Genomic DNA, 23,705 nt, shown 5'->3' with positions numbered 1-23,705 from the left:
AAAAAAAAAAGAACAAAAAGAAGAGATCTACCAACGGTAGAAAATAACGATAAAAAAAACGTGTGCGCGTAAAGGCGTCCATGTGTATTTTTTGGGGGGACAGAATTTGAATGGACGCGACACACTTATCCCCTAATCTCCCGGAGATCAGCCTTTCTCGTCGGAACAGGCAGTTTCGCGAGGAATTCCTCGGTCGTGACGGAACGAAGCCTCTAAGGAGGCTTGTGCACGACGATCATTTTTCTGCGGCGTCGGATCACTGGATCTCGTGTACGAAATGTCCCACGTGACCCGTCGACCTTTGCGCGCGTAAACTTTCTGTTTGCCGATCGAACCGCCGCGAGGACGATAAACAAACTCGACTCGGCGAGCATGATCTACTCGGGCGAGAGAGCACACATCGTTCGAAATTTCGTTCCGACGAACGGAGCGAACGCTGAACACGAACGGCTACGATCGAGAGCCCAGCACCGCCGGCAACAAGCTGGCCAAGCGACTCGCAGAAATTGTTGACAAATTCCGACGAGGTACGTACCTTTTCGGTGTGTGCCACGAAGCTTATCCAAAAAGCGAAGCCAGCCGCCACTCGCCCCAAATCTCTACACTGTGTCAAACACTGTCGACGCACACCTCGAATCCACTCGAAGTACACACTCCGTTTCCCGTTGTTGTCGAATATCTGCTCGGACTTTGTTACGAACTTGGTAAACACACGCACACACGGGACAATCGAACGGTGAAAACGCACGCGTTCCAACTTAGTCGGAGTCGGAGCGGTAACGTGTTGTGCGAACCCCACCGAGATCTGCACCAATGCGTTTGCGGCTTCGAACTACGGCGGTTCTCCGTCTCGATCCCCCCCCCACCATCGACCATATAGGGATTCCATAATTTCCAGCGCATTTCATCCCCTCCCCGTGCGGCGAACGGACCGGAGGGCCAATCGAAGTCCCCTTCAGGCAGCAGGCGATATCTGCGAAAACACGGCGGAACTTCCAGATTTTTGAACGTCATCGTGGCGCCATTTGGTGGCGACGTCTGGAAACACGGAAGTAGAAAAACAAAGTAAATATATGGAAAACTAGTGACTCGAGACTAGAAATTAATGTCTCTTAGTCTGAAATTACTTTTAGGAATTCACTTTAGATTTGTATCACATATTTCCGTATTTATAGATAATCGTGGTTTCTCTGAAAGGGCCTATCGACAGGCATGGAAACGTCAGGCTAAATTTAGCGACGATGGCGCCTCTTGCGGCAGAAATTGGAACCTCTGCGGATCCATACAACGCTGTAATCAAGCTGGTAAACGATTTTGTCGACGGAGTAAATAACTCCAGGAAATATACAGTTGCGTTTCCTACTGTTAATCGGTCGATAAAAAAAGTCGGTAATTTATCTACCAGTTTCAGTTTTTCGTCACTACGTGTAATAACACTATTTTTATATTTAAAAGTTTGTCGAATTTGTAGAGTTTTCTGATATCATTAGTCCGCATTCATTTAGAGATATCCTATGGAGTGAGGAGCAAAAACGAGTTAACATTTTTTAAAACGGTATACATTTTTTAATACTGGACCGACCGACTTGAATTGTTTTAGATGATAGAAAGTTTACTGGACAATGATTAAAATGCTTTCTTTCAGATAAACACAGAGGTTAACTTATTCGAGTGATTGATACCCAATTTCAAGGTTGCAACGAGCAGGTGCGACGAGTGTCTGCCGGCCGAAGTCCATGGTGAATTGCCATGGAAACCCATAGACATAGAACACAGAAAGGGTCGGCGGAATCAACAACCCCGACGTGCAAGATTGATCTGCGTGGTCGTAATTGAATCGTTGGCGTCCATGAGCGACAGTATTGTTGTCAAAACCGTAGATAAAAATGGTTCGACGAGGAGAAGGTTGACCTCGGCGGAGAGGGAGCTGTACCTGAAGCCGCTGCTGAAACTGAAGCAACAGGAAGGGGTGATCGAGAGAGGGCTGACCGCTGCGATCGAGAACATGAAGATAGAGCCAGCTTTGTTGCAGGATATCGTCCACACTTACAGGGACTTAACGGTGAAAAGGTTATTATATATATGTAATTTTATAATTATATAATTAATATAATATAATATATAAATATAATAAATTATATAATTTATTGTATATATAATAAATATAATATATAATTATATCTAACATAATATTATACAATAAAAAAAAATAGTATCAACTGAAATACCTAGATCGACTCGCGTTTTTTTTTAGGGAGGACTTTCTCAAAGGGCTGTACAAACGCATGGCCGACATTGCCAGCGATTTGGAGCTCGCCAAGGACGTCACGAAGAACCCTAAAGAGATCAAGAAGCTAGGTAGGCACTGCCACCCCCTCGATTTCATTGTCCTCGGTTAGGTTGAATATACAACGACGATTTTGTTATGTTTAGACGTAAACACGTACAGATTAAAACTGTTCAAGCTTTCGCAAAAGATCCAGGATTTGACGGGGTCCTGTTCGGTTCAGGAGACGTTGGCGCAGGAGCAGACCGCGCTCGACAACGAGCTGCGGGAATTCGCGCCGCAGCTGGAAAGATGCGAAAAGCTGAGGAGATACGCTCTGTCGTCGTCCCATGGCAGACCGGAGGCCAGAACCGAGAAAATGAATCACAAGGACGTCGAGGATTTCCACGCGTTGGTGGCCAAGACAGGTAACAAGGACAATCGGGGACGTTGAACGAGGCGCTGAATTGACCTTTGAAATCGTGCGACAGGGCACACGGAAAACTGGAGTCGGGAGGACCACTCGTTATTCCTGAAATCGCGGCAGAAATGCGAGAACGTGCCCGCCTTGGTTGCTGCCATTCAGAAGAAGTGCCCGGATCTGTCCACGGAGGCCATAGTGAACCATGAAGCATGGTACAAGCTGTACCAAAATTTGCGAGAGAAGCAGAAAACAGCGGTGGAAGAATGGCGGAGGAAGAAGGAGCTGGAGAATAAGAAATCCGTCGAAGAGACGGGCGCGAGTGTCGAGGATCGTTTCGCGGAGGACGATGTCCTGAAAGAGGACGGCAAAGAAGATAGAAAGATGGTGCGAAAGGCTACCAAGATCGCGACGAGGTCGAGCAGCAGCGCGGAATCGAATAACAGCGAGAAGAAGGAACTGATTCGAAAATGGCGAACGGAGAAGGAGAACAAGAGCAAGATGGACGAGGAACAAATGAAGCTGCGCGTGAAATTGAAGCGAGAGATGGAGGAGAACGAGAGGAGAAGGAAGAAGGAGAGGATCCAGGCTGCTCTGGAGGAGTACCGGAAGAAGAAGGCGCTGGAAAGCGCGTCTAGAGAGTCGAGCGCGAACTTCAAGGAGAAATATGATTCTTCGTTGATCAAGGCGTTCAGGTAGAAGGATCGATTTTATTTTCTATAATTTCTAATTACTACACCCAAGTGCGCCACTGATTCCGACGATTGCAGGGAGCAGGACAAAGAGTTCGCGAAGAGGAGGAAGGACCGAATACTGCGCTCTCAGAGGCAGAACAAGATGGAGCTGCCGACAACGAAGATGTCCGACTTCCTCAAGGTCAGAGACTTCTCGACGTTGCTGAACAGCACGGCGGTCTGGCGAGAGAAGTGCAAGATCGCGGAAAGAGGATGCAACGAGCTGCAGTACATCAAGGACGTCCCGAAAATGTGGGTAATCGAGGCGCCAATTAAAATGCTGATTAATTTGCACGGGGATGCGCGTTACAGGTGCGTTCGATGGCGGAACGAGGAGTCGGATCTCGCGGGCTGAAGAAGAGAAATTCCTCGCCGGAGCGTTCATTAGGAACAGGTACATATACTACTCGATCCGGCGACCGGGCGTCGTGGGTGGAGATAAGCAGGAATAAACGAGTCCGATTGATACATACTTAATTGTTTATTTCTTTTTTTTTCTTTACGAACGTACCGGTTTCTTCAGACGATGTACATAATAAGTTATTGAGTAAATGAGGCTGGGCCCTGTCCAGGTGCTGGCCGCGCGGGCCCCGAAAATGGACCTCGATACATTTAGATTTCCCCGACCCCAGTCTAAGCGGTAGAACAGAAAACAAAGAAGGAACAAAGTCCCGGTGTGTGTGTGTATAAAGACGATCGTTTGTTGCGTCCCGGCGGGCGTCGTGGACAACGCCAAGCCCCAGGATCCATTTACTCAAATATATATAATATACTTTCTATGAACCTTCTGCTCGTTAATTCGATATCCGTCTCTCTTTCACTCCCGCTCTCTCTCTCCCGGACACGGTCACTCTCTCCCATTCTCTCGCGTTCGCTCTCGTTAGATTACCAAATACAAAAAACATAGGTGATACAATTATATTTATATTTATATATGTATAATGTTATAATACAAATGTGCCTTCGTACCGTGCTTCAGTACGATCGATCAGGGTGACCTTTTTTTTTCCCTCCCTTTCTAGCATCACGCGCTCTCTCGCTCTCTCTCGCTCTATTTTTTTTCATTTATTTATTTATTCGCTTATTTCTCAATAGTAATTTTTACGTTCACATTCACTCGATCCGAAAACGCGGACTCCACAAGATATCGTTTTATCGCTCCCCCTCCGTTCCACGCTATGTATACATACATATATACCGGCCTATATATGTATATATGCACATAGAAATATATAACTGTTTAGAATTTATAATGTATACCTCCTAGAAGTTTATTACAACGAACAATAAAGTGTTTAATGAAAAACGCTCCAACTTGTCCCATACGTTCGCACGCACTCGACCTCGTTCCCACGTCTTTAGCCCCCTTTTCTTTTTCTTGCCGCACCACCATTCGTCGAATCCCGCCCCCTTCGCTCGCTCGCTCGCTCGCCCCCTTCGCTAATTATCGACAGACACGCCCGCATTTCACTCTCTCTCTCTCGATGCAACGAAACGACAATGCAACGTTCTCTCGCAGCCCAGCTATTTATATAATAAATATATACACGCGAACATTTTTGTACAGTTAAAGATCCGTTCACCCTTCTCTGCTCGCAGACCTGTCTCAACCCCCCCTTCTGCGTTCGTCGTCGAGCAAACGGTGTCGCGCTCTCTCAGCTGATCCGATCCGAAGTGCAACAGGTGACGATCGAATCGCAACACAAAACCAAACAGACGTTTTTTGATCGATTTTATTTTCAGAAAATAAAGTTTAGTTCGCCGCGCGTTGAAAAAAAATCCGAGCTTTCATTTCTAAAATGTTTATCGTCTCACGACGGGTGGAACGACACGTTTTTTTTCATCTTCTTTTTTTTTGTTCGTTCCAGTGCATTAAGTACCATAAATAAAAAGGAATCGAGGACCGTGATGAAAAGGAAGAGGTCCGGCGAATTCGCAATGAACGCGCTCGACGACATCGAGGCCTCTGTTTCTCTTCGCGGGGCGGAAACGTCGCGATCCTCGACCTCTCGTCCGAGCCTGGCGGGCTCGGACGGCTCCGCGGGAAAAAAAAACGATTTCTCTAACTTCTAGCATTGCACATTCTGGGGACGGTAGAGATTACGAGATCCGAGATCGCGATATATTTCCCTCGCCGAAAGATAACCGATCGAATTTGTGTGAACGAAGCGCGTGGCTTCGTAGTACGGAGGCTCCGGAAACGGAAATCACTTGAGACAACTTAACGAAACGACGTCCAAGACGTGTAAGATCCTGGGAAGCGAACGCTTACAATTATGTACAGTCGATCGATCGTTGGCCGTGGACTTTCTTTTTCTCGGCTGCTCGTTGTCGCTGATTTGAACGAGAGAAAATAAAGAATGATAAGCCGCGAGGTTCGGTCCGCGACAAAATTCTGCGCGCAGAGCAGGCGTCGGTCCACCACGAAGGCGTAAGAGTCCACGGTCTGGCGTGAGTATTGAAGCAGCGTGCTCGTTCGATCCGTTAAGGGATCCGGGAAACGATTCAGTCGGCGATAAAACGAGCGGCCGATCCGGTTAACGGGTCGAACGGTCCCCGGCCCATTTCCGTCGGGCGGTCGACTCTTTAAAGTGCTAATCGAACGAATCCCGTCCACTCGCTCCGCTGCCAGATTTATCGACGTGATATGGACAAATATATAGATCTGAAGCCCGATAGAGTGCTCACTTGTAAATGGTAAAACGAAAGGAAGCGTATCGTCGAGACCTCGCTCGTCTGCGTTCGTTAACGAACCGCCGCGCGGACCGTCCTCTGCTCGTCCGCTGCCGATTGATTAATTAATTAATTCCAAATCTCGCGAGCTTCGAAGCGTCCGATTGGATCGCGCGGTGGTTCCGAAGCCTCGTTTCCTCCTCGCACAAAGTGACATTTGCGGCGACTCGATCGATGCCCGGCGACCTGCTCTTGGAGCGGGTACGCGCGACGGACAGCCCGGACTTCGGCTGCCCGAATTGCTTTTGTTCATTGTTAATGGCAGCCCACGGGGCTTTATAAACGTATAAAAAATCATCGCGACGATGGAAAGAGCGATCGGCGTGTCCCATGGTCCACGATGCCGGCGCGACGAGGCCGACACCGTGGCCCGGAACGGCCGAATCCGAGACCGCATGAATTTCGAGGAAACAAGGAACAGCGGACAACCGCGCGACTAGATTAATAGTGTACCTCCTACTACGCAATTTTTCGTTCGTTTTCGCTTTTCGAATTGATCCTATTCCACATTTTTTCGTTCACTGTTGCTCCTTCGTTTCGCAACTCGGCCAGTTTCCACGCATACATTCTTTCTCTACACTCTTTCTTTCTTTTTCTCACTCTCTCTCTCTCTCTTTCTCTCATTTTCTCTTTCACTGCCTCTCTCTCTCTCTCTCTCACTCTCTCTACCTGCCCCCCACCCTCTTTTTTGTTTCCCGGTCGAGAGTAAATCACTACAATTATTTTACTCCTAAGCTTGTATAAAAACGATACTTTTTTGTTTTGTTACTTTTCCATTTCATCCTTCGATACACCAAAGACGAGTGCATAAAGCAAACTATATTGGGACAACATGAATTCTGAATAAATACTTAATATTACAACAAAATCTTAAGTATTCTTCGTTTAAATGTCACCGCTATATAGTTTGTAAGAAAATAAGATACTTTACTTGAAATTTGTATGTACAGATATTACAAACAACATTTTATTTCTCTCTCGCTCTCTCTCTCTCTCTCACTCGCTCTTCCTGTCTTTCTCATTCGCTCTCTCTCTTTCTCTCTTTCTCTCTCTCGTAATGCATAGGCAATGTGTTTCTTTAACTACACACGTTCTATTATACACGCGCGCTGTGGAGCAAGTTTTAACGGATCCGTCGTCTTTCCTTCAAGTAGTCGCGCTTCTCTTTTCCCAAAGAAAATCAGAAACTTTTGCTATATGTCGCTCGCGGTTCAAACACGTCAGCGAAATATGCCTTCTATTTTTCCTAGAGAAATCAAATGACTAATCGTGATCGATGTTGCCGTTTGCTATTACGACAATTATATCCACGGACGACCGTTTATATTTCTCCGTAAAACTTCAACGCATACGAAACCGCGTTGTACGCGGTTTTCATAAGATTTCGGGGTACTTGACTTGGACTGATTTGTACAAGCTACGTTACGTCGAGCCGAGAAACAAGAATGAAGTTTAAGAAGAAGAAGTAGAAGAAGAAGAAGAAGAAGATGAAGAATAAGGGAGCGACTGAACCAAGTTCCATCCCTCGAACGTATCTGAACGCGCGTCCACCGTCTACGTGTGAGTGTACAAGTATGTCTCTGTGTGCGTACGTGTGAACGTGTTTTGCTTGTATGCGTGTGTGTATGTATGTGAGTATGTGTGTACATGTACGTATGATTCGTCCTAGCCAACAAGATTAATCCTAAGATCGTTATTTAAAATTCTGTGATTTTTCTCTTCCTCGCTTCGATCGCACGCATACAGGATACCCGCTGAATTGCCAGCCCGCGGATCATTTTCCGAACGCCGAGCACACGAGACAGATAAAGAAGAAGAAACAGTACAACCTATTCCACTTTCGTCTGTCCCTTGTACGCGGCGTTCAAAAGAGAATCGCGGATTCGTAATTCCGCGATCACATTGTAATTCCATTCGCTCTCTCTCTCTCTCTCGTTATAATCACACCCCTCGCGTCGCGTACTCTCGTCGAGCACCCAGCGTTCTCTGTACACAGTTCGGAGCACTCGCGGTACCATCGGTAAAACAGTCCGCCGCCATCTTGCGAGCGTCAACCTGGCGTCGGTTGTGTTGCGGATGTTGCAGGAGATGATATCGTCGAGGCAGCCCGCAAAGCAGAATTGTCTCCGGGGTGTCCGAGCATACACACTCACACACATAGCGTATGTATATATACACAGGGGCGCGGACACCACCGCACTCACACTAGAAAGTCAGGATCACTGTAGTCGTCGCCGCTGTCGCTGCTGTCGGAGATTCTTCTCCTCTTCTTCTTTTTATGCTTCTTGACCTTCTCCGTTTTGTGCGAGCGGTGCTTGCGGTGCTCCTTCGCCTCCGAGTGCGCGTGTATCGTCAGCTTCGGCACGCGCGGCTGCATCTGCTGGGGCACCGGAGGCGGGTGCATTGGCTGCATGGGCACGGGCACAGGTCCAGAGCCAGCTACAGAATTTACAGAGTTGTTCGGATGCTCGATCGTCGAGTTCACGTTTCCCTGATAGTTACCCATCGCGTTCCCATCACCTAATTTCCCGTCCAGCTCCGACTGGTGCGCCAGCTTCGCGTTCTCCGCCAGTTGCTTGCCGCTCGAGTCCCCGTCGTTCCCGTCCTCCTCTTGTTCCTCAAGGTCGAACTTGAGCATCAGCTGCTTGAAGTCCAAGTACTCCTTCACCAGCTTCTTCCTGCCCTCCGCGTCCAGCTCCTCGTTGCTCACGCCGTCCTTCAGTCTCTGCAGAGTAGCCTTCGGTTTGAACAACAGGTTGTTCTTCCGGTTCACGGCTTTCTCGTAGACCTTGGCGGCCTCCGTGGGCGAGTACTGGCTGATCTTCTGATCGGAGAAGCCGTACAGGTCCTTCAAATGCTGTCTCAACGTTAGCAAGAGCAGGAACCCTTGACTCGCAGTTATGTACTCCCTTAGCACGGTGGTGTCGTTCGGTAGCCTTGCCAGCAGGACATCCTCGTCCTCTTCGTCGTCCTCCTCGTCCTCCAACACCAAGAACAGTTGTTCGGGCCGCGGCTGGCCGTCGGGGCCCAATGGCGTTTGATATTGCGTATGTTGTTGTTGTTGTTGTTGTTGCAGTTGAAGTTGCTGTTGTTGTTGTTGCAGCTGCTGCTGCTGTTGTTGGTTGCTGCCTTCCTTCGGTAGTAACGCCTCTTTGAACGACTGCAGCAGGTTTGTACCGGACATCGAGATGATGATGTCGATGTGGTGGATGATGAACAGTGGCTCGTCCTGTACTTGATATGTAAAGTAAGCGAGATTGTCGGCCAGATACAGCATCTGCGACAAACTCGTCTTCGCGGTTTCGTCGAACTGCTTCAGGAAGGACAACACGATCGCTCGCCTCTGCTGCTTCGTGTTCCTCAGGATCGTGTAGAGGAAACCGTTCAACGCGCCCGGGAACTCGCCCTCCTTCACCCGCATACCCCTCACCGTCATCTCGTTCTGCAAGATCTTCTGCAGTCGGTAGCTCAGCCTGATACCCAATTGCGACTTCATGTGAATGAAGCCAGGATACTTCTTCTCGATGTCCTGCAGCTGTTTGTCCGCGCTGTGGCTCACCGCTTTCTCGCAATCCGTGCTCATACAGATCAGATACGGGACGATTTGCACCGGGTGCACCAGGCCCTGTGCCAGAATCAACTGGATCACCTTAAGCGCCGCGTGCCGGACGTTCACGTTGGCGTGCAAGAAAGCCTCGAGGATCTCTTTGACGTACAACTGGATCACGGTGCTGGCCATACCCGAAGACACGTCTCCCATCTCCTTCAAGTTCTCCTGCTTCGACCTCTTGGCCCACTCCATGTCCTGCTTGATCATCCTCTTGTCTTCCTCCTGCAGGTACACCTCGACGTTGTTCAACACCTGGATTCTCATGTGGACAAGCGCGTTCTCGGACGTGAGCAGATGATGGTAGAGCTCCTTCAGCTCGGGCAACAGCATCAGCTCGTAATGCCGTATGCAAAGGGAGCCGATCGCGGACAGCGTGAAGTGCTTCACGTCGTCGTTGTCGAGATTCACGAAATAGTTGAGCGTCTCGAACACCTGGTCCTTGATGTTCTCCGCCAGGCCTTCGATCACCTCCGGGTCGGTGAAGTTGAAGTGCCGCAACAGCAGGCCGACCGTGAACAACGCCCGCCTGACGAACGGTCGGTATTTGAGTAGCATCGGATTCGTTGGATTCTTCTCGTAGAATGATTTGTACTCGGTCAGATGACCGTAATATTTCTTAAAGCAGTCGCGGATCAATTTAAAGTTCCTGGTCACGTTGTTAACTATAGAACCTAAGCAGGACAGGCAGCTGGCCACGACCGAGGGGTCGTGTTGCAGGATCAGCTTGACCGAGTCCTCCTCCAGCTGCGCTAAAAAAGTCTCGCTCGGATGTTCCATCAGCGGCACAACCAGCTCCAGTGTGTGCGCCACGCTGCTAATGATCTGATAGTCGCCCTGCGTCTGGCACTTTAAACTTAAATAAGGCTGCAATGTGATTGCGTGGTTCACCAGCAACTGCGGCCGTATCTTCGCGAACAGATACAGGGTAGTCAAACAAGCGACCAGCCTCTGCGAGGAGCCCTTCTTCTCTTGCTTCTCGGCCTCCTCCAGGTTGGTCTCCTCCAGTCGGAGCACGTTTTCGATCAGACAATCAACAATCTGCTTGCACGCAGTCAACAACGCCTTCGGCGGCTCGGTTTGCATTTTTGTACTATCGTCTTTGTCCTCCTTCGGCTTGAACAAGCTTACCAGCAGCTGTTCGAACCACTCAAGGCCCATGTCTTTGCTAGCTGCCACGACGTCCGTGATGTTCATCACCTTCCTCAACAGCGACTCGGAGTCTAGGCTGGGACGCTCTCTGACCGGCGTGAACCACATGTTTTGAAACACCTCCATCACTAATTTCCTAATGCCTTCCTCGTCGTTCACGCGTCTGATCATCTTCACACAGATCTCCGGTATCTTCGGGAAGTCGGGGCACTCCATGCAGATGTCCTTCAAGATCTTGATCACCCGTTTCCGCACGCTGACCCCGGTGTCCAGAATCCTCGCCAACAGCATGTCGTAATACTTGTCTATTAATTCCGGCCTACTTAGTACAAATTTCCCTACCAAGTCAACGGCTGCTTCCCTCACGGACGTCGCGTGATCCAGAAACGAATGCTTTACGCCCAACTGCATGTCCCCCCTCGCCAACACGCTCGGATCGGCCTCGACGATCATCGTTAGACACTTCATCGCCTTCGTCCGGATCGCTATCGACGACTCCGTCAGCACGTGCAAGATCTGCTTCAGATACCGGTCGAAGCTCTGCGAGAACGGCCTCTTCGAGGCGAGATACTGCGATATAAGCTCTGCGGAATTGTAATCGATGTACGTCTGTAGGATGTCCGGCTTCGTGCCCGTGCTGTACGGCCTTATTCTACTTATAATGTACTTCTTCTTCTCCTCGATGATCCTGTAAGCCTCGGAATTCTTCTGCTCGTTGTTGTCGTTCTCGTCCGGGTCCGGTTCGTCGAGATCGGATTCCGAATCCTGATCGCTCGAGTGGTGCTTGTTCTTCTTCTTGACCCTCTTCTTGTGCATCTTTTTGCTGGGGCTATTCTTCGCTTGCCCAACCTTCGACTTCTCGACCGCGCAGTCCCGGTACCATTGCGCCAGGTAGAAATGACGGGCATAGCCCAATGCAGAATCCTTTGTCCCGTTTACAGCCAAATAGTCCAACAGGACCTTCTGTAAAAAAACTGTCCTCTCCTCGTCTTCGCTCAGACCGTGGATCTCCTTGTCCTTGACCTGGTCGTAATCGGAGTCCTTCTGCTGCTCTATCTTGATGTCCTTGATGATCTGATCGATCGTAGACAATTTACAGTGAGAGCTGACGGCGTCCTTCCGCAATCTAGCCGCGACGACGCCTAGGTAGTCGATGGACGCCACTCGGAGCGACATGTCCGAGCTTTTGTTTGAAAAGTGACCCACAAGCAGCTTGCCAAGCAAACTGAGAAGCAGTTCCGCTGCCGGCCATTCCGGCTTGTTCACGGTGGCCAGCAGATCCTGCACGAAATTCTCGAACAACGGTCTGTAATCGATCTCCTCCCCTTTGCTGCCGCATTTGCTCAGAAATACGTTTAAAAAATTCCCCGCTATTCTGGTCGCCGTCTCGTACTTGTTGATGATCAACACGTCCGCGTCCACGTAGCTCGGCTTCTTCTCCTCCTTCTTCTCCTCCTCGTCCTGAGATTTCTTCTGTTGCGGTATCGCGTTGTCCGACAAGACGACTACACACTGAATCAGCTGGAGCACCAACGCAGTCAACATCTGTATGTGATCCTCTGAGTTCAATCTGTACGTTCTCAAGCTTCGCTTGCTGCTCGGAAGCCGGGCTATGGACGCTAGTATGTCGTCCAGTAGCAGCCTTCTGTGCTTCTCGTACTTGGTGAAGATTACGGTGACGAGCTTTAGCGCGCTCAACTGAAGATCGCTGACAGACTCGACGAAGAAGGGCGCGACGCCCAGCGTGGACGCGTGTAGCACACTGGTGTCCGTCAGCACCTGTATGTTTAGCAGTTCCGCGAGCAAGCCGACCAGCTCGTGCATCTTGTTGTACACCTGGAGGATGCTCTTCTCGCGGACCTCTTTCATGTGACCCCTCTTCTTACGGCCGCTAGAATTATAATTGTCAGTCTTGTTTTTCGTGTCTATCTTATAAACGGGATCGAAAGAGGGATATATTGTATTCTGCAGCTGAAACTTCATGAACAGGACTATTCTGTCGATTACGTCTTCCAGATAGACCATCTTCGGCATATTGTTCGACGTCATGATGTGCAACGCGATCAGAGACGCATCCATCGCACGCTGTACCCTTTCCATGGCCAGCTGCATCCACAAACGACTCTCTTCGATGTCGTCGTCGGGGTCCGCGAGAGGCGATACCTTGGCCCCATCACGGATGTTCTTCTCCAGAATGTTCAACAGTCTGACTAACCTGTCCGAGGGAATCGACTCCATAGCCCCTAGCGCCTTCAGCTTGGCAGCTTCGGTACAGAGGTCGTGCAGCTGGTACTTGGGGATTAACAGCTCCGGAGGCACGTCGCCGTCATCCTCAAACTCAGCGTTGGCCGCGGCATCTTCCGTGTTCTCGAATATCGTCTCTATGGTTGTGTTGAAACGCTGATACGTGTTCGTTTCCATCAGCTCCTCCACGCTGAGCTTCGCCAACACCGGAACCAGCTTCTTCTCGATCTTCCTGATTTTTGGCTTACTCGGCGATAACTGCTGCTCCTTCTTCTCCTCCTCTTCCTCGTCATCATCGTCCAATACCCTTCTTCTTCTGCGCGTTTTCTCCTCGCCCTTCTTCCTTTCTGCCTTCTCTTTCTCCCGTTGCACCTGACGTTCTTTCGCTCGTGCCTTAAAGTATTTATTGTTCTTACCTATTTCTTCCTCGCTTTCCGACTCGGACTTCACCTCCTCGCGATTCGAGATTCCCATTTTCGCCGCGCGACTTGGCGACTTCTCCGCGAACGCAGCTAAACTCTTCTGCATCAGAGCTTGGTCCGCGAGAGATAGTCTGTCCAACATGACCACTGGCTCCTTCAGTTTCTCCGGTAAAGGGCCAGGCAGCTTTAGCCCCTTTTCCGAGTTATTGTTCTGCTGATGCTGTATGATCGGCGTTGGGTTACTATTTATAGCATTGACCATGTCTCCGGTCTCCATGCTAGGGTAGGACGTGGCCTGCGTCGTCGACAATAAATGCTGCGTCGCGTTATCCATACCTTGTTTCGCCTCGATATTTTCGATCGGCAAATCGATGTCGGGAAGACCTGTCACCGGATCTAATAAAAACTGTTGGTTTTCCTGCACTGTATTGTCCAAATCCATCGGCTGATGCGTACTTAGGGGATGATGCACTTGTTGGTTCATCATCGGATCGTACACATTCTGCTGCATGCTAATGGTTTGGTGTTGTTGGATCGGCATATTGGGTCCCATGGAGGATGCCATGTGCATGTTATGTTGGGGCGTCATACCGGCCATGTTATGGTGTTGGGGGGTTAGATTACCGAGAGTCGTTAACGGCGTACCTGGGGAACTCATGTGTGCTGGAGAGTACATGTTCGGCTGCGGTGTCATGTTAGGTAGGGGGTTGATGATACCGGTTGGCGGAGGGAGTACCGTTCTAGCGGCAGCAGGGTGTGCTGGACTACCTTGCGGCGTTTGTCTCGATCCCGAGGAACTCGAGTAGGATGGAGAGAACCGTCCGTAATTCGCCGACGTTTGATTGCTATGCATCATAGGCGTACCTTGGGGCCAGTTTCTCGGCGAATTGTACTGAGGACCCTTGAATACGTGTGGATTTATCTGTAGAATCGCTTTCAGTAGCTCTGGAGTATTTTGTTCGGTTTCCAAAGGTTGTACCGTATTTGCATAATTGTCTTTCAGCTCTATGTGATCCGAGGACGTTTGCGACAGGGACAATATCAGCTGCGGCACCAAGTTCTCGTTACGGACACTTAGCAGGATTTGTGCTTCTTCGGCCACTCTTGGATGAAACAGAAGGGACTTGTTAGTCAATGTCTGCGGCAGCGGTGTTGGAAGGGGCATTTCAGGCAACAAGTCGGTGAGACTCGCGATACCAGCGAGAGTTGTGATTGGCACACTCGGTATAACCCCGTTCATCTTGAATTTGATTTGTTCTGGCATTACAGCCTGGACAAAAAATATGATTAAAATTAGGTCCAGTGTCCTTACGTGTACTCTGAGGTTCATAGAATTATCCAACGTAACGAACACCGCACTGACATGTAGACAAAATGTTTTTCATTCACAGTATATGATAAATATAAATCAACAGAACATATCTAAATGCACTGTTCTCACAAACGTTCAAAGAAATCATTGTTGAACTTTTTGTTTTTACACACGCATGTTCAAGACATTCCGATATAAGAATTGTTTCACCGTCGAACAGAATTGTATCTAACGCTTGTCAAAGAACACTAGCACTAAGGCGTATACTGGGAACTTAACAAAGTCTCTTTTAAGTTCCCATGGTGCACCAGAATGTATCAACCAAATTTTGAAGAAGCTCGAGGATCCTCCAATAATCGATCCATTGTAAGTCCTAATTTTTTGTCCTGAAATACAAAATATTCTGTTAACACGAATAATCATATAAAAAATATAAAGAAAAGAAGTGTCAAACATCGATGAAATCCAATAATTTTTATATAAATTCTATTATAATCAATAAATAAAATGTTTGCATAAATTTATAATAACTGCTCGTACTAGAAAGGAATTTAAAACATTCTACAGTTAGATGAATCTGATACAATATTTTTTTGGAGTACATTTTTTAAATGTCAGTAGAAAACGTTCAAATTTTTTAAAAATTATTTTGTAACGTTATTTTATTCACAGCAATACCAAAACTATTACTACCATAGTAAATATTGTATGATCAAAACAGTGCAACAATTCTCATTACTATTACCATCATAAAAGCACATATAAAAAGATCCACACAATGACTTTTTCGGTTGTCAGTTCACCTTATCTAACTGAAAAGGTAAACAAATTGGTGGTATCGCTATGGTTGCATGAAACCAATGTTATTACCTTCACTTTTACAATATCCACCATTCAACATCATACATATGATAACATGGCCTCAGGAGTGGATGCTACAGGCTGACAAACTCCCTTATGGATGGAATTTTGCTAAATCATAAAATATCACCGTGGTTAGTAATAAGGACAAAAATGATTTTATGCGATATCAACGGAGAAAATGGTATTTCATTGATATTTTATCAATTGCCTTACCCAGCTGTGTGGAATAATTATTTATCCTGCAAATTACAGCATCAACTGGTTGAATGAAAACATCGATGGTCAAATTGTTCACCAAAACAAACAGTCCCTCTGTACCGAATCTGCTACAAAAAGAAAACTTTTTAAATTATATAATCTCTCATTTACGTATTAAAAAGAATCACTTTCTGGAGTATAACGATGCATATGTACAACTATAAACCAATAGTTCCATGTTGTATCACAAAAAGTATCACATGGTAGAACAATTTTCATTATTATTATAATTACTTTCCACAAATCTATTAACAATCACATTAACCAAGTTGTTATAACACTTTTTATAGAAAGATCTATAAATACAGTATTATCCGTGTAATCAATAACAGCGACTCGTTGATCATGCACATCACCGACAAAAACAAATCGTTCTCTTGTCGAAAATATGACCCTTTAATAGCACAACTCTTTCAGTCAGTGATTCACTTGATCCTATCGAAAATGCACACAGATCGGTGGTGTCACTATGATTACACAAAACTGATGGTATTACCTTCGCTGGTAGAATATCCACCATCCACTATCATATGTATGATAACATGGCCTCAAGAGTGGATGCTACAGGCTGGCAAGCTCCCTTGTGAATGATATTCCGCTAAATAATAGAATCACCGTGGTCAGTGATGGAAACAGAAACAGTTTTACAGGATATCGACGGTTCAGACAAGACTTCGCGTTGAAGTTTCGTGTCGGTTGCCTTACCCAGCTACGCGGAACGATTATTTATACTGCAGAATGCGAGCAGTGAATGGAATTTTGGCGGGAGGCGTATCATAATCCAAGATCCCTGGGCAGTTCAGCGTGTGAAAACCATCGATGTTCACGCTGTTGGGCAAAACAAACGGTCCCTCCCTGCCGAAAACGCTTGCGAGAACTTCTCGTCGTGAAGATATTCGCTCAATTGTCATCCGTGGTTGTGGCCTATTTGGTTGGACACGTTCGGCCGTCGATCACTAGTGAACGCGTTCCGCTCGCCGGCACTGCGCGATTTTCACTCACGTTTCTCGCGACACCGCGTAAACATCGCCATGTCAAAGGTGGTGCATCGCGGTGAAAACAGTATTTATAGTGCGAACACGAAGAAAACAGACACAAAGGCGTCCATTTTGCTCAGCAGCGAGTTAGCGGAAGTTGCGTAGTAGATACGGGCCAGATACAGGTATACCGGCGCTACGGCGTCGCATTTCAAATTATCGTGCGCCGTTCGCATGAACGCGATGAAATTTAATCCTTGCTATCGGTAAGTATCAATCGATTCATCCGACAAATTATCCTTTCCGACAATAGAACTGTCATCGATCCTCATTGTACATTCATTCTTCAGGTTATGTAGACTTTCTATTCGAGTTCAAGGAAGTCCCCCATGCTTAAGGAGAACATTTATGTGTGGTTCAAGATCAACGGCAATTTGATCGAATCGAAACGAATCAATTTATTCGGTATTCTTCTCAGCGAAATGGAACAATTACGATGATTAGGAGCGATGATTGATCTGTGAAATGGATATCTATGAAAAAAGTCAGCAGTTTTCATGAACGAATTTCTAGGAGGATTTTTCAATCTACGTTGCAGTTGCATACTCGATGACACAATAAAAATGTTCCCAGATGGCGCCACCGACACCTCTTTAATCTCATATAATCTTTCGGTAATTAACGTTTAAAATTACATTTACCAATTAATCGTCGTTTCAATTAACTCGGTCACAATACGAATTAATAGATTTAATTGTTCTTCTCGATTACTCGTTTCCGAGAACTATAATTGTCGTACATGAAACGTTCCATAGAAATGATCGCTTCATTTTTTAACCTAGTCGAAAATATAGTATTCCACGGGAACAGTTACGAAATTTGATAATACCGTAATTAGAAATTCCATTTGATAATCTTTCGCATATGCATTAAATATTGGTACATACTTGATTTGTATAGAGGGTGTTCAAACATTTCTCATTCCCTGTTTTCGCGCGAATCAAAACTTCGAATAATTTCGTAACGCATCGAACTAATTTATCTCGATCGAACGTTTTCCACCGAATTAATTTGATAATGCGGTAATTCGTAGAAATAGAGTGGACGTTTGTTTTGTGGAAGCGACTGCGGATTTTTCGTACACTCTGTGTTTGCCTCTCGATTTGTTTCAGACGTTCGCTCGGCAGAGGGCTGCCTGTTCGCGGCGATTTCGGCTCCCGTGCTCGAGGAAAAATAGAATCTCGAGTAAAAACTCCAAAATGGCGCGACTGCCGAGTGTAAACACCCAGTTTTGATGTTAACGAGGTGCACCAGCCGCGAAGAGTTCGCGTGAAAACCCGACTGGTCGTTTGGTTCATTTTTCTGTGTTAACAGTGTGACGAACAAATTCTACCTGAATGTTCACTGTATCTACGATCGAACCTGTTCGATTAGGTAAATATCGAACCTGTTTGACATTGAAAGCGTTTTCCTGACGGAGTCAATTAATTACACGGGGGAATTGTATCCGGGAACTTTTCAATGAAACCATCTTCTACCAATCGATCGGTATTCCTCCGATAATATCGACGGGTTTTCAATTTAATTTCGCGAAGGCACTCGGTATTGATGCTTCTTTTTAAGTGGGACACTTTTCCAAAAGTAATTTATTATTCAAACTCTCTGTAAATTGTTCGCTGGACTCATTGCGCAAACCAATCTATTTTTATCTGTTCTGTAGCACGTATATTTGACCTTATATATAGACAAATTTGATGTGTGAGGTAGTATTAATTATGTAGGAATTTAACATATTAATCTACGCAGAACATATACATAGATTTGTCTGTGGGAAATTTTATAATTGGAGTAATATTGGATATTTCATTTATATTGGATGAATGCTTTCTAAATTTTACACATAATATAAAAGAATCAACATTAGAAGTAGACGTGTTCATTTAATGGGCTAACGGGTAGAATCAATTGTGCAGTTAATTGTGGGAATGTTTTTCAAGATTGCAATAGTTTTTGTACGAATCCAGAATTGACTATTGTTTTTGTAGTTGCAGGGAACGACCCGAGTAAAATGACGCAGAAGCGCAGTGCTGGCATGGCGCATATCGGGTAAGTCCTACTGTCCTTTTTTGTTCATCATTGCATATGTTATTGCATGTCTTGTTTAAACTATAGTCTTGAAAATGAATATTATCCAAATAAATTTCAAGACAATTAAATAGCTCCTATCAACCGAGCAGTACGCATATGGGATTCATTGGACCCCGATCATTAGGAAGCCTTATCTCCTTCTTCTATTTATGTTATATTAATTACATTATACTAATTTTAATAAAGAGACATAAAATATGTGCAAATATTCATATATTATTATGAATAACTGTTACTTTTTACTGGGATTCAATGAGTATCCCACGTGGATATTTTTGTTTCAGAAGTACATATGTGTACTGCCAGGTTAAATAGGGTAATAAATTCATTGGAAATTTATTACTAGTACAATTTATAGAAAGAACAACATACGTACAGGGTGTCCCAGCTTTGGTGGTCCAATAGAGAATGGCTTGATTCTACATGGAAAAACAAATCGAAAATAAGGAATGCAATTTTTTCATTCGAGGTTTCGTCGTCTACAAAATCAATTATAAATATCATTAATATCGTTAGTATCAACACAACGTGCTGTGTTACTCATTTCTGACTATGGATTTCGAGTGGATTTGAATGAAAACAATGTAATTTAGTTACTAGCTTATTTTATTAACGTAAAAATTGTTGAAAATTTTCGTGACAACGATGCCTCAACAAAAAACAATTTTGTTCTTCATTTTCAATTTATTTGTTTACATAGACTCACCCCCTCCTCGGTTTCACGACCGATACTGAGACACCCTGTATACGTGGATGTTTTACTGAAAATATTAATCAAGTAAATAGCGAATAGAACATTTAAAACAATTAATAAACCGAGACAGTTGTTGAACAAAACGATAATAAAAGTTCTTTCCGAAGAAAACTGAAATAAAAATAAAATAAAAGTTCGTCCTGAACAAAACTAAAAATAGTTAGTCCACGAGGTCTCGGGCAATTAATAGGTTCAGTCCAGCACAGCGATAGCCAATTTCTGGGCCGTTAATGTTCTTTCGCTTTGGCGGTTGCGACATCACGCAAGAAACATTTCGTTATCGCGAGCGACACATACTTTTGCCGTTCAGGCCATTTGGCTTTTAAAACAATTCTTCTTGCACTCGTCGATTCTATCTGTTCCACGGCGGCGTTTCCCTCGCAAAAATGAAAACTCTGCCCTCAAAATCTCTCAACTTCTCATTACCTAAAATAGCTAAAAAATAGCAACGTCTCCAAAAACAGTAAAAAAACATTAAAGGTTCAACAAATTACCCGAAAACGAACCCCCCACCAACGTTTAAGATTTCGTCGCAAAGACAAAAAGAATGATCCACAAAACAAAATTCCCAACGCGTTCACAGCCGTTTCAATCAGCAACGTTCACACGAAAACGCGCGTCTCCAGTCTCCCAGCCGTTGTATTACCAAAAAAAAACCACGCAAAAGAATAATGAACAACGCGTAAACGAAAGTGGAAGCTTCGAGCTTTAAAACAAACCTCGGTTCGTCGTTCCACGACTCGTTTCCACGGAAAATTCCAAGTTAGAAAGCCTTCTCGGAGACGCGGCAAACGACGCGAAGGTGTATAAATATTCCCTGAAACGATCCCGGAAGGATCTAGGACTAGGTCGCGGTAAATTTTCGGGAAAAGGTTTCCCGTGGTTCGAGCGGGCCGCGGCGGTCTCGCATGCTCGTCCTCCTCGTGGGCGCATAGCGTGCAGAACGAGGACGATGCATCCCGAGTTAAAAGTCATGCTTTACACGGTGGCTGTTCTGGTGGCTCTCTGGTGGGAGAAGTGATAGTCCTTAGCGGGGTATAGCACGGCGGCACATTATGCGGCTATGGTGGAATCAGTCACTGGCGAGTTGTGGGTGGTGACTAGTCGGCGACCCATCCGTCCGAGGAACGTGCTTCCGCGTCCGTACGTTTCCGACGATTCCGTGACCACGTTCGATCGCGCGATCCACGAAGCGTCGTCGGTCCTCGAGTTTCTCCCCGGTAACCACGGCAACCACGGCGAGCCGATTAATCGCGGAGGCGGCGGGGGACCGATCGGGAAAATGAAATCGGCTCGGACCGCTCGGTCCCGATTTCGCGGACGTCGGTCCGGGAGCGCGGACAGGCTCCTCTAGGACCCATCGACGACGACCACGGGATCGATCCGAGGGATCCGCCGCGCGGGGGAAAGGGGGGGATCGATGATCCCTGAACACTGGTGCGCGACCGACGCCGGCGATCGAGACGGGCCCGTTAGTGAAAACCGTCGCCGGCGCAGCGAGTGTCAATCGTTCGGATTAGTCTTGCGGTCTCATTAGTCCCGGCTGGCCGGCGTGAAAGCGGCCCACAGTGTGTCCCCGAACGCTTTCGAAAACGGCACCGAAACGCGCAACGCCCGTCCGTCCGCGGCCTCTTCCGGATGTTTCGCTGGGCCTCCGCTCGCCCCGCCGACGAATCGCCTCCCGAAATCGTGGCCGCCGAATCGCCGATCTTCGTCCTAGTGCAGTGAAGAGAGAACCGCCGGAAACGGCCGGAGAAGATCGCCCCGGAGGTTCCTCTCGGGGTACTCCCCGCAGCCGCGGGAAAATTTCACCGACGAGCAAACGGGTCTGGAATATTCCGGCGCGAGGGAAAGAAACGTGGGGAGAGAAGAGTGCGAAGTATCAGAGATTCATCGGGCATAGATCTCGGCGCGGAGCCCGGTAACGAGATGACGAGATAGTCCCGGGTGAACGAACGGTTCCAGGATTCCAATAAGGGGATCGCTGATTTCAAAAGGGACGACTCGTCGGGTCTGTTCGTGGTGTTCGACGGTGTTCGCCGAACTTCCGCGGCCCTCTTTCCGCCGCTAAAACCAGCTCTCTGGATGTGCCGGCAAATTGGATGACGCGGCGCGCGGACTGGCCGCGAGCACGGCGAACGCTTAAATGGCTCGTAGAACTTGTTAGAACTTGCAGATATCCTGGGAGCGAAGGCGAGATATCCCGGGAGCAGAGTGCTCGGCGATTCGGACGAAGAAAGTCTCGTCGCCGGGCGATAAAAGTCTCATCGCCGAGAGGCACGCCGGCGGAACTTCGCGGAATCGGGTCTCTAGGCCCCGAAACTCCGCCGGAGCCGATCGGATCGGCCGTTTCCGCCGCAATCGTCTCATCTCGGGGCCCCGAGATCCGCCGATAGCCGGGGATCGGGACACTTGTTCCTCGCGGGGAACACGAACTGGCCCCGCGGAGCTGCCGCGGGACGTAAAAGCGAACCGTCGGGACTGCTCTTGGATCAACAAGTGTCCTAGGACCTCTTCATCGCCGGCGGGAATCGTTCGAGGACGCCGCGGGTTACGTTGTTCGAGTGATAGTGACGAAGAGTTTCGAGGGTTTCGAAGGTTCGAGGAGGTTCGGGTTTTATGGGAAGCGGCGGGCCCGCCGCGAAAGTGTCGGTGCCGCGAGGATCCCCGGGGCCCGCGGAGGACATTTTCATTGTTGCCGGGCGCGGGCGAAGATGAAGAGATAGCCGGGCAGGCGACCGGACGCAGGGGGCTCGGGGATCGATAACCAGGGGGTTCAGCAGCGGGGTCCGCGAGCTCGGCAAAATAGAGTACCCCGGCGGCAGCGGTATGTACGGGGGTGGCGCGGGGAGCGGGGGCTACGGGGTCGGTTTGGGCCCGGGCCCAGGCGCGGGCCCCTCGCACTACATACCCTCCGCTTCCTCGGTGGGCTACCAATTGGCCCCGCCGCCCCCGCCGCCTCCGCCGAGCTGCCCCACCGCCGGCACTCAGCTCCTGTCTTACGGGCCCACCCTATCGCCCCATCACATGCAGCAGGCCCACGCGGACGCGCAGCAGTCCAAGAGACGGAGGTAAATCATCCGCGAGCTTCCTTCTTTTCTCTTTCGGCCGGGAGACTTGTTGCTCCGACGCCGCGAGATCGACGGCTTTCCGAGCCGTTTTTTGACCCTACGTGGAAACTGGTCGAACAACGGGGTCCTGCGGTCGCGAGACGGGGGCCCGATGCTGGAACAGCGCCGCGGAAGAGAGATTTTCGGCGGCTGTTCGATAAGCGCTCGCTGCTCGGGCTCCCGCCCGCTCGCTCGGGCGCCTCCGGCAGTCGGCGAGCCATCCGCCGACCAATCGCGCGCTCGCTCCTCCCACTTCCCGCGTCGCTCGTTCGCCCGCGCGGCCGGGGGCGGTCCCCGCGGACAGTTATCGAGCGTCTACTTTGTCTCCGTTCGGGCGCCTCCGATCGTGTCGCGCGGCAAACCGCGCGAATCTGTGGCCGTGATTCAGTCGGTTTGTCATCGTTTTCCGTGGCGTGGACTCTCGGACGAGGCGCGGGACGGCTCTCCTTTGTTTATAGAACGAAGTTATCGGCGCGGCGCGTGATCGCGACGCGGAAAACGGATCGCGGAACTCGCGGAGCGTCCCTCGAAACGGGACGCGAGGAACGCGATGATTATTCTCATCGCGCCGTTTCTCTCTCTCTCTCGCAAATGTCCCGTTCGCTCTTCTTTCAATTAAAATCCGCGTAAACGGATCAAGCTCCGCCGTTTTCCGGTATCTCGATCGTAGCGGGTGGGCGGCCGCAACGGGATTTCTAAATTG

The 23,705-nt window shown here is 48.1% G+C and overlaps 4 protein-coding genes across 13 annotated transcripts in view; 2 read left to right on the top strand and 2 right to left on the bottom strand.

The window, feature by feature from the left end:
• The window catches only part of kst (spectrin beta chain, non-erythrocytic 5 kst), a 49,492-nt gene extending 48,661 nt beyond the window's left edge, over positions 1–831 (bottom strand). The window contains exon 1 of the mRNA XM_033477265.2: positions 536–831. The gene's annotated coding sequence lies outside the window, so the exon portion shown is untranslated. The remainder of the gene's footprint in view (positions 1–535) is intronic.
• Positions 70–4,204, top strand: LOC117224386 (uncharacterized). The gene is made up of 9 exons (XM_033477283.2): positions 70–527; positions 899–1,065; positions 1,176–1,555; positions 1,646–2,070; positions 2,255–2,358; positions 2,434–2,694; positions 2,758–3,382; positions 3,458–3,673; positions 3,734–4,204. Exons 4-9 carry the CDS (start codon positions 1,850–1,852, stop codon positions 3,774–3,776), a joined length of 1,470 nt encoding a protein of 489 aa, XP_033333174.2. The 5' UTR covers positions 70–527; positions 899–1,065; positions 1,176–1,555; positions 1,646–1,849; the 3' UTR covers positions 3,777–4,204.
• Nipped-B (Nipped-B cohesin loading factor) lies at positions 3,884–17,163 on the bottom strand. 3 transcript variants are annotated; one of them, XM_076526023.1, is made up of 6 exons: positions 16,719–17,163; positions 16,510–16,611; positions 15,969–16,081; positions 15,762–15,863; positions 8,657–15,277; positions 3,884–8,593 (listed from the first exon to the last, which is right to left on the bottom strand). In XM_076526023.1, exons 5-6 carry the CDS (start codon positions 14,907–14,909, stop codon positions 8,355–8,357), a joined length of 6,492 nt encoding a protein of 2,163 aa, XP_076382138.1. In that variant the 5' UTR covers positions 14,910–15,277; positions 15,762–15,863; positions 15,969–16,081; positions 16,510–16,611; positions 16,719–17,163; the 3' UTR covers positions 3,884–8,354. The 3 variants fall into 3 exon arrangements, with proteins under 3 accessions (XP_076382138.1, XP_076382135.1, XP_076382136.1); XM_076526020.1 differs by having other exon boundaries at positions 3,884–15,277; XM_076526021.1 differs by having other exon boundaries at positions 3,884–15,277; positions 15,969–16,078.
• Positions 17,164–18,171: 1,008 nt separating this feature from the next.
• The window catches only part of tgo (Aryl hydrocarbon receptor nuclear translocator homolog tgo), a 43,951-nt gene continuing 38,417 nt past the window's right edge, over positions 18,172–23,705 (top strand). For 6 of the 8 annotated variants that reach the window (XM_033477277.2, XM_033477275.2, XM_033477272.2 and 3 more), the window contains exon 1: positions 20,965–22,963. In XM_033477277.2, the coding sequence (XP_033333168.2) occupies positions 22,722–22,963 (242 nt within the window). In that variant the 5' untranslated portion in view covers positions 20,965–22,721. Of the gene's footprint in view, positions 18,425–19,035; positions 19,097–20,963; positions 22,964–23,705 lie in introns of those variants that run through there. The other 2 variants (XM_033477278.2, XM_033477273.2) reach the window with 2 other exon arrangements.

Source organism: Megalopta genalis, chromosome 13, assembly GCF_051020955.1.
Source record: "Megalopta genalis isolate 19385.01 chromosome 13, iyMegGena1_principal, whole genome shotgun sequence".
NCBI lineage: Eukaryota > Metazoa > Arthropoda > Insecta > Hymenoptera > Halictidae > Megalopta > Megalopta genalis.
This window is presented reverse-complemented; position numbering and strand designations above follow the sequence as displayed.